General features: G+C 45.9%; 1 protein-coding gene across 1 annotated transcript; it reads left to right on the top strand.

Annotated features, from left to right (window-relative positions):
* Positions 1–2,635: 2,635 nt before the first annotated feature.
* On the top strand, positions 2,636–9,795 carry LOC112223980 (PILR alpha-associated neural protein). The gene is made up of 6 exons (XM_042313145.1): positions 2,636–2,686; positions 3,716–3,774; positions 4,091–4,506; positions 5,109–5,187; positions 7,197–7,340; positions 8,175–9,795. Exons 2-6 carry the CDS (start codon positions 3,764–3,766, stop codon positions 8,194–8,196), a joined length of 672 nt encoding a protein of 223 aa, XP_042169079.1. The 5' UTR covers positions 2,636–2,686; positions 3,716–3,763; the 3' UTR covers positions 8,197–9,795.
* The last annotated feature ends 155 nt before the right edge of the window (positions 9,796–9,950 follow it).

Raw genomic sequence — 9,950 nt, 5'->3', positions numbered from 1 at the left:
GATAGGCTCATTGAAATAATTTGAGTCAATTGGAGGTGTACCTGTGGATGTATTTCAAGGCCTACCTTCAAACTCAGTGGCTCTTTGCTTGACATCATGGGAAAATCAGAAGAAATCAGCCAAGTTCTCAGAAAAAAATTGTAGACCTCCACGAGTCTGGTTCATCCTTGGGAGCAATTTACAAATGCCTGAAGGTACCAAATTCATTTGTACAAACAATGGTAAGCAAGTATAAACACCATGGGACCACACAGCCGTCATTCCGCTCAGGTTCTGTCTCCTAGAGATGAACATACTTTGGTGCGAAAAGTGCAAATCAATCCCAGAACAACAGCAAAGGACATTGTGAAGGCCCTGGAGGAAACAGGTACAAAAGTATCTATATCCACAGTAAAACGAGTCCTATATCAACATAACCTGAAAGGTCGCTCAGCAAGGAAGAAGCCGCTGCTCCAAAACCACCATAAAAAAGCCATACTACAGATTGCAACTGCACATGGGGACAAAGATCGTACTTTTTGGAGAAACAAAATTAGAGCTGTTTGGCCATAATGACCATTGTTATGTTTGGAGGAAAAAGGGGGAGGCTTGCAAGCCCTAGAACACCATCCCAACCGTGAAGCACGGGGGTGTCAGCATCATGTTGTGGGGGTGCTTTGCTGCAGGAGGGACTGGTGCACTTCACAAAATAGATGGCATCATGAGGGAGGAAAATTATGTGGATATATTCAAGCAACATCTCAAGACATCAGTCAGGAAGTTAAAGCTTGGTCGCAAATGGGTCTTCCAAGTGGACAATGACCCCAAGCATACTTCCAAAGTTGTGGCAAAATGGCTTAAGGACAGCAAAGTCAAGGAATTGGAGTGGCCATCACAAAGCCCTGACCTCAATCCTATAGAAAATGTGTGGGCAGAACTGAAAAAGCGTGTGTGAGCAAGGAGGCCTACAAACCTGACTCAGTTACACCAGCTCTGTCAGGTGGAATGGGCCAAAATTCACCCAACTTATTGTGGGAAGCTTGTGGAAGGCTACCCGAAACATTTGACCCAAGTTAAACAATTTAAAGGCAATGCTACTAAATACTGATTGAGTGTATGTAAACTTCTGACCCACTGGGAATGTGATGAAAGAAATAAAAGCTGAAATAAATAATTCTCTCTACTTTTGTTCTGACATTTCACATTCTTAATAAAAATAAAGTGGTGATCCTAACTGACCTAAGACAGGGAATTTTTACTAGGATTAAAGGTCAGGAATTGTGAAAAACTGAGTTTAAATGTAGTTGGCTAAGGTGTATGTATACCTCCGACTTCAACTGTACATAGATCAGAAAAACTCAAAGCAACACGTCTCCAAGGGTTTCTACTGCAAAAAGCCATTGGTTCAAAGTGTCTTCTTTAGCTCCAGCTGTAGACAAATCTATATAAATCACCTCCCAAAAAGTAGCTGTAAGAATATATCTAAGTAACTTCAAGACTGATCGCTTTGATAAAGATATGGACCTGATTCAATCCGTAGCGCTGAAGACCTGCACTACAGAGGGGTAGAAGTGTAAAAGCAATGCATTCACTGCAAACTCAAACGCATATGTCGGCTCAATCGGAAATGACCTACAGCGAAGTTCTTCAGCGCTACGCATTGAATCGAGCCCTAAAGATTGAACATGTCAACTTATTAAAAGAACATGAACTGAAAAAGGAAAGTTTTGGTCCATTGTTAGCTGTTGCTGTTTTATTTTCTCTAAGGAAATAATCACTATCAACAGGTTCCTGCTGTATTCCTAATTATCTATATCATTGTATATCTATATCAATCACAAATCCATTATTCATCCACCGTTAGACACACGTTTAACTATGACTCCCCACGTTACTGTAGATTACGATGATGACAAAGAAGAGGACTACACATCCCAAGATGCATCAGAGTCGGGCTCAACATCGGGGCTTTGCTGTGTTCTCCAGTGAGAGCCAGTTTCACGCCACCCGCCACCACTAAGCCCAAGACGCTGCGCCTCACAGCATGAAGAGCAATGAAGGCGAGAGGAAGGGAGTGAAGGGGACAGAGGAGAAGGAGAGAGAGAGGGGGGGGGGAGTGAAGTGTGACAGATTGAGAGAGTGGTGGAAAGAGAGCATACGGAGAGGGAGTGGGTGCGAGCGAGAGACAGATAATTGTCTATGTAAATGTTGTTGTTTCATGTGTGCAATAAAGCTGTCATGCTGTGACCTTCCTGCCTCCAAACATTTCTCCTTCATATTGTGGTGTCACCTCGTTTATTATGACGACTAGTTATGCTGCTCATCACCCCACTCAACCTGTCCTTGTGTAAATGAATGTATATTCATTTTCCTCCACCTCTCTGCCGCGCCACTCCCATGGCTTGTCTCAGTTGTTTCGAAACAGAACAGAATACATTTTTTCCTCTGCTCCCAAAATGAGAGTTTTCATGTCATTTTCTGTATCTTCATTATTTAAGTTTCTTTTGCTGTCCATTTAATTGAACGAGTTGAAAGCGTAATAAGCATTTCAAATCTCTTTCCTACAGTCTCCCCTCCGTCCTCCTCCTCTCTCTCTCTCTGACTCTACATGTCTCTGTCGCTAAGGCAACCAATGCCTTTTCCTACTGGCTCTCTATATCTCCCCCTTTCTCACTGTCTCGCTCATTCCCTCTCTCTTCAGCCAGAGGTAGGCATGTTAACTGGTATCTGTCTGAGTGAATGTGGTGTGCGTGCTGGTGTGACATGTGAGTTGTCTGCTGGTGGGTGTGTGTGTGTGAGAGAGAGCGAGCGAGCGATAGAGCGTGTGTTCCTGTCTGTGTTTGACTGAGTGACAGTGGTAGTAGATATGAAGTAAATCTTTCTCGAGCTAATAGTAGCAGCATATGGGATGTTGGCTACGTGTGTGCCTATGAGGAATGTTTTGTGCACAGGTGTGTGCGTGCAAGTCTGATGAGCCAACTGTATTAGCATGTGGCATAATTAAGCGCTCATTTTGGACAGCCAGGACTGAGAGAGAGAGGGAGATGTGTGTGTATTCCTGTACTGCCGCCTATGAGTGTCTGTTAACGTTTTCAATAACAGTCAGTGTCAAAAGAGAAGTGAACTCTCTCTCTCTCTCTCTTTATCTTTATCTCTCTCTCTCTCTTTCTCTCTCTCTCTCTCTCTCTTTCTCTCTCTCTCTCTCTCTCTCTCTCTCTCTCTCTCTTCTCTCTCTCTCTCTCTCTCTCTCTCTCTCTCTCTCTCTCTCTTTCTCTCTCTCTCTCTCTCTCTCTCTCTCTCTCTCTCTCTCTCTCTTTCTCTCTCTCTCTCTCTCTCTCTCTCTCTCTCTCTCTCTCTTTCTCTCTCTCTCTCTCTCTCTCTCTCTCTCTCTCTCTCTCTCTCTCTCTCTCTCTCTCTCTCTCTCTCTCTCTCTCTCTCTCTCTCTCTCTCTCTCTCTCTCTCTTTCTCTCTCTCTCTCTCTCTCTCTCTCTCTCTCTCTCTCTCTCTCTCTCTCTCTCTCTCTCTTTCTCTCTCTCTCTCTCTCTCTCTCTCTCTCTCTCTCTCTCTCTCTCTCTCTCTCTCTCTCTCTCTCTCTCTCTCTCTCTTTCTCTCTCTCTCTCTCTCTCTCTCTCTCTCTCTCTCTCTCTCTCTCTCTCTCTCTCTCTCTCTCTCTCTCTCTCTCTCTCTCTCTCTCTCTCTTTCTTCCTCTCTCTTTTCTGTTTTTCTTTCCTCCCAGAGAGAGAGGTGATCGGAGGATTGGGGGCTCAGTGAACAGAACAAAGCGATGGAGAGATGGTAAGATGGAGAGAGTGAGCAGATGTTAAGACAGACACAGTCAGACCCTCTGGTTGTATGCATGTTGCATGAGGAGTCCAGTTGGACAATGCATTTGTAATGTTTCTCATGCTCTAATTCTCTTTCTGTCTCCTTTTCTCTCCCACCTCTTTCTGCTTCTCTTTATTTCTGCCACCGTCTCACTCTTCTTTTCCTTCCTTCCTTCCTTCCTTCCTTCCTTCCTTCCTTCCTTCCTTCCTTCCTTCCTTCCTTCCTTCCTTCCTTCCTTCCTTCCTTCCTTCCTTCCTTCCTTCATTCCTTCTTCTCTCTTTCTCAGCTCCATCTCTCCTGTCAAACGACTGATCACCCTCCGCTGCCTTTTCTTCCTCCTGGTTGCCGTGGTGACGCGACCCTCAACCTGTAACCGTGACGATGAGGGCGAGGGGCAGGTGGAGGCCCTCTCGGCCCAGCTGTCCGTCCCAGAACAGGTCACACCCACCCCTATTTGGTCCGTGGACTGGGGCCCCACACTATCCCTGGAGGACGAGACGCATCACATCCTGTCCAGCCAGGAAGCGGATCTGCACCACCACGGCCATGAAGTCCCCACGACAACCGCCGAGGCCTGGCCGCATCATCAGAGTGCACCGGGCAGTGCTTTGCCCCAGGAGCCCCTGGACCTTCTGGAGGCCCCAGATGCAGAGGGAGTGGAGGATGGAGGAAGTGAGCCGGAGGAGAGAGAGCCTGAGGAAGGTGGGCACCGTAGAAATCAGTAAAGATTAAAGAAAGAAAGGATTTGTGTTGGTGGGCATGAGAACAGAGTGTTTTGGAACAAAGACATCAGAAGAACTCTGGGGGCATCAGGGAGTAACTTCAATTCCCGCTGGGCTGGCTTTGTGTGGATGGATGGCTGCGTCTTGGTGATGGAGAATGCTTAATAGAGTTTTCTGAACTCACAAAAACACACACAAAGGAAATGGGTGACATCACACACCAAGCGATGGAATGGATGACTTCATCGGCTCATTCTCTTTTGAGTTGCTTTACTGACAGTATGGTAACTCTCTAAAAGCAGAGTTGTGTTTTTTTCTTACATCATTGCAGTTGACCTGGGTTATATTCATAAGGCACCAAACGGAAGAAAAATGACTGAAACAGGGACGGTCTACCTGGACTTGTCCAATAAGAAACGCTCATTTTTGTTTTCGGTTGTAAAACATTTCAAAGCGTTCTCCGTTGCATGCTCTAATGCACATGACCCTGGTTTTCTTCTGTTGTGCTGATTTGATTGTTCCTTCTATTGTTCTGATTTCCAACCATGTGAAAGGTAACTCCTCTGTGTGTGTTTCCTCCAGTGGACCCTCAGTTCTACGTCACAGTGACCATCTCCTCTCTGCTCATCCTGACTGCTGTCATCATAACGGTCAAACTCTGGTAAGAATCCTCTCTCTTTCCCCCATCCGTCCACCTCCTTTCTTTCTCTTTCTACCCCTTCTCTGACACATATTTTTTTTAAGTACATCAGGGAACTTCAACGGTGTTATTTGTTTTGAACGTGGGAATGGTTCAAGTCAGATCTAGGTAGCGGGTGAAAAATACCTTCCCAATGTTTAAAGGCTTTCAGAGGTTTAAAGGTGACTCAATTTCAACCACTTGAGGTGTTGATATCCACGACGCTCTGTTGCTACATGCCGGTAGCATCGAAACAGTTTGAGTGTTTTCTCTATTGTTGTCATGTGACGTTTGATGTACCGTTCACCTATAAAATCCGCTGGGGGTGTGTGTCGTGCAAACTCTAACATGAAATGGAAACGCCAATCTCTGGAATGTAGAGCAGGGCTCGTGCTCATCGCCTCAGTTATTCGACAGTGGGAGGTCTCTTCTTTCCACCTGCTCTCTCACTAATTCACTCCTCTTGTTCTCCCATTGGTCTCTCAATCTCTTTCCCCTGCTTCCCCTTTCTTACCTTCTGTCACTCTTCATTTCTCTCCCTCGTTCCTGCCTCCCCTCTCTCTTTTCAACTCCCCCCTCTCTCTCGTTCTCTCTCATTCTCGTTCTCTCTCTCTCTTTCTCAACCCCATTCCTCATCCTTTACTTTAATTTAGCTTCATCGCCTTTCAGTAATGCTGGGTTCTGGTTGATCCTTGATCGTCACATAGCATTCTTATCTTCTTCCCCAGTCTCCTATCACTCCCAGCTCCAGATCCTCAAATAATCCCTCTGCCCACTGTATGCCGATACACGATAAGCCCCATCTCGCTCTGTTGCTCCCTCCCTCCCTCCCTCTCACTCTCTCTTTTATTTATTTATTTCTCTCGCTCTCGCTCTCTCTCTCTCTCTCTCTCTCTCTCTCTCTCTCTCTCTCTCTCTCTCGCCCTCTCTCTCTGAAACCTGCTCTAAGTGTTTCTGTGTTTAGCTAACTTAATTAACCTCCAATGTAGGCTGGTTGAAAGTGTGTGTGCTGGAAACAAGTGTTGTTGGAGTGCTTAATTAGAGCAGCAGCATCTCTCTCTGTGTTGTGTGTGTGTGGGCTTATGTTGCAGTTCCAGTATGACTGTAAATATACCTATGGGGTAAATTGTGGTGAGGACTGGAGGGCGGGTTACAGTGGGAATTCAATAGGTGTTTGACGGGTAAAAGTGGGGGATTGAATAGAGGAGAGACAGTATAGAATTGAATAGAATACTGTTGATTGATAATGGAAAAGCAATCGATGTTGGAGAATGTTTCACCATCTGGTGGGATTCCTGGTGATTATCGTGTGTGTGTGTGTGTGTGTGTGTGTGTGTGTGTGTGTGTGTGTGTGTGTGTGTGTGTGTGTGTGTGTGTGTGTGTGTGTGTGTGTGTGTGTGTGTGTGTGTGTGTGTGCGTGTGTGCGTGCGTAGGTGCGTGCGTAGGTGCGTGCATATATGGATAGTTTGCCTGACTGGAACTGCGTGTCTGTGATCTACAGTCTGACTGTGAAAAAGGCTTTGTTGTGTGTGAGTGCTCTGAAGAGCTGTGTGTATACTCTACCTTTGACTCTCACTGTGCCAACAACATCGTAACTCAGACACGTAATTGGAATAATGTTTCCCCACATCAGCCCTGTATCCCCTTCCTCTTGCTCTCTCGTTTTATCTCTCCCTATTTCTCTCTTTTCATTCCCCCTTTCTCTTTACCCTCTCTCTCACACCCTGTTTCCTTCACCTCTTTCTTTCTTTCTTTCTTTCTTTCTTTCTTTCTTTCTTTCTTTCTCTCTCTCTCTCTCTCTCTCTCTCTCTCTCTCTCCCTTTCTTGCATCCTCTCCTCTTCTCCCTCTCATCTGATAGTGCTTTAACGAGTCAAATGAGTGCATTAACTCTCTCTCAGAGGCGATGTAATGTGTTCGCTGCAGCTAAATGGCTCTGTCATTCCCTCTTTTCCTCTCACTCACCCTCACTCTCTCTCTCTCTCTCTGCCAGTTATGACCGCAGCTGTTCCCAGCACCCACCCCCGCTTTCCCGTGGCGTGGCCCCCCCTCTCTCTCTCGCCCTCCCTCGTTCCCTGGCTCTGGAGGACAGCCGGCAGACACTGCACGGCACTCCCTCCTTTACCGACAGGGAGAGGTAATGAGTCGCCTCACCAGCTCGCTGGAGAGAGAGGGAGCGTGTTTGTGTGTATATTTGTGTGGAGTTGTTAGTACATTGATTTGTGTGTGTGTGTGTGTGTGTGTGTGTGTGTGTGTGTGTGTGTGTGTGTGTGTGTGTGTGTGTGTGTGTGTGTGTGTGTGTGTGTGTGTGTGTGTGTGTGTGTGTGTGTGTGTGTGTGTGTGTGTGTGTGTGTGTGTGTGTGCGTGTGCGCGCTTGTTTGTCAGTGAGTGGATGGTGTGTCAAGGAGTGCTTGGTGCCTCTCCCTGTATGGTGTACGAGCATAATAATGGTATATGTGCATAATTAGGTGATAGTGTTAGTCTCTGTGGAGTACACAGGCCTGAAGTGTTATGGATGTGAGATGTATGTGTGTTTTAGAACTTCCTCTCCTATGAGTCACACAGCTCTGGAAGCAGTGAGAGCACAATCCATGAAATGATGCTTTTATAGCCGGGGATTTAAAGTTCATTTCAATCAGGGTAATTGGACTCCTCGTTTCTCCTCCTCCTCATTTCTCCTCCTTCTCGTCCTTTCTATCCCCCCCCCCGCTCCAGTTCTACTTCTCTCTCTTTCTTTCCCCTACTCTCATTTTCGTACTTTTCTTTCACCTACTCCAAATTCTCCCTACTCTAGTGTTATATAATACTAATAACTTATTCTGTTCTCTTTTCCCTCTCCTCCTCCCCTTTTCCAGTTCTACCCTCCTGTCCCTTAACCCTTTTCCTCTGCCCTCTGCCCTCTCTCTCTCTCTCTATTCCCCTTCTTCTAGTTCGGCACATACCATATCATCTCTCTCTCTCTCTCTGTCAGGATTCCCGTGGTGAACCTCTAAGGCGAACGTTTCTGATTTGATACACATTCCTACGGGATGCGATGGGATGCGACGGAGAACACTGCCAGAGGGTGTGGCCCGCCGTGGTCTTCGACTTATCTTTGACTGTGAAAATGAAAATCAGGGACCCAGGTATCCAGCCATGGCAAAACCTCTTTTTCCCTCCATCCCTTCCTCCCGAAGGAGAAAAGCCCGATCTCATCCCTTCCTCCCGAGGGAGAAAAGCCCGATCTCATCCCTTCCTCCCGAGGGAGAAAAGCCCGATCTCATCCCTTCCTCCCGAGGGAGAAAAGCCCGATCTCATCCCTTCCTTCCTTCCTGCTGCCATCCTCCTACGCCTCTTTTCTCCACTTTTCTATGGATCTGTGTCACTGTAGACTGACCAAACCTTCTGCTCTGTTTTATATTCCAGTTGTCTGTACTGCCCCAGGCTGTAGCAGCAACATACGTACAGGTCCCTCCGCTTGATCCGCTTTGACTAATTCACAAGCAAACAGTGTTAGATATCAATAGAACATTTTAGTCCCGCCGGTGCCAAAACCGCATAGCTATATGGGGCTGTTTGGAATATTTCATACAGCTATCTTGTGTAGCTGAACATTAAACTATGATGAAATAGTGGACTTGGTTATTGAAACTTAGTTGAAAGTGCAATATGTGTGTTATCTGAAACATAGGTGTTCAGCTAGCTGGTGAATGGTTAAAACAATCCCTGTTTCCTAGGACTGAAGGGGGTATTTCACAAAGCTGGTATGGCAATGTTGTCGCCAGCCGCCAATGTACTTAACGCGACATGGTCCAAAAATCGCTGTTTACTCCCGCTTTGGAATGCAAATAGGCCCACTGCAGATTCCACATTCCCAATGTGTTTTCTGGGTGTTTTTTACTCCGTAAACTATATTCTTTGTTTGTTCCTTTTATTTTCTTGCCTCTTTGCCGCCTCTGTTGTGCATTTGTGAGTGTGTTATCTTGTCTCTGGAGCATGGGGATGGGCAGGGTTTATATATTACTACTCTATATAGGGTTGGGAAATTCTTTCTTTTTCACAAAATTCCCAGGTTTTCCAGACATCCCGGTTGGAAGATTCCTGGAATTAGGAGGGAAGGAAATACAGGAATTTTCCAACTGGGATTTCTGGAAAACCATGGAATTTGGGGGGGGGAAACGTTATCCTTGTTGTGTATGAAAATAGTGGTGCAAACAATGTACAATACATGTTTGCATATATCGCAATCAGTACAATCAAACGATACATGTGGTACAATCAATGTGGTGTCAGGTAAACATAATGGGTATAAATGATACAGTCCAGAAGTAATGAGCCATTTTACCATCATCTGTTGTTTCTGCTCCGACTTCAAAGCTTAAACGAGTGTTTACTGTCGGATCTTAGGGTAATGTACCTGTCCAACTCGACCACCAGCTTTGAGAAATGACCCTCTGGACTTCCACTACACTAGTACACATAGTGTTGTAACGTCATAGGTGACTTGTGTCGTTCTGCATTCTAGTGTTTCCTCGGTTCTCAGTAGCATTCCTGTAGACGTGTGGCTCCACTGTACGATGGAACAACAATAAAAACTCAACACTGGTGTTTTAGCCCTTTATCCGGACTGGACTTTACTAGCCAGTGGCTTTGGGACTAGAATTGACAATGTGCGAGGGCCAGCCTTACAGGAGGACAGTGGATGTATCTCAACTGTCCTGAGTTGCCTCCTTTCCTTCATCTGTCCTAGGTTGAAGACACCCAGGTT

The sequence above is a fragment of the Oncorhynchus tshawytscha genome, linkage group LG03, assembly GCF_018296145.1.
Source record: "Oncorhynchus tshawytscha isolate Ot180627B linkage group LG03, Otsh_v2.0, whole genome shotgun sequence".
Classification (NCBI taxonomy): domain Eukaryota; kingdom Metazoa; phylum Chordata; class Actinopteri; order Salmoniformes; family Salmonidae; genus Oncorhynchus; species Oncorhynchus tshawytscha.
The sequence above is the reverse complement of the archived record's forward strand: the minus strand, read 5'-3'. Positions and strand labels throughout refer to the sequence as shown.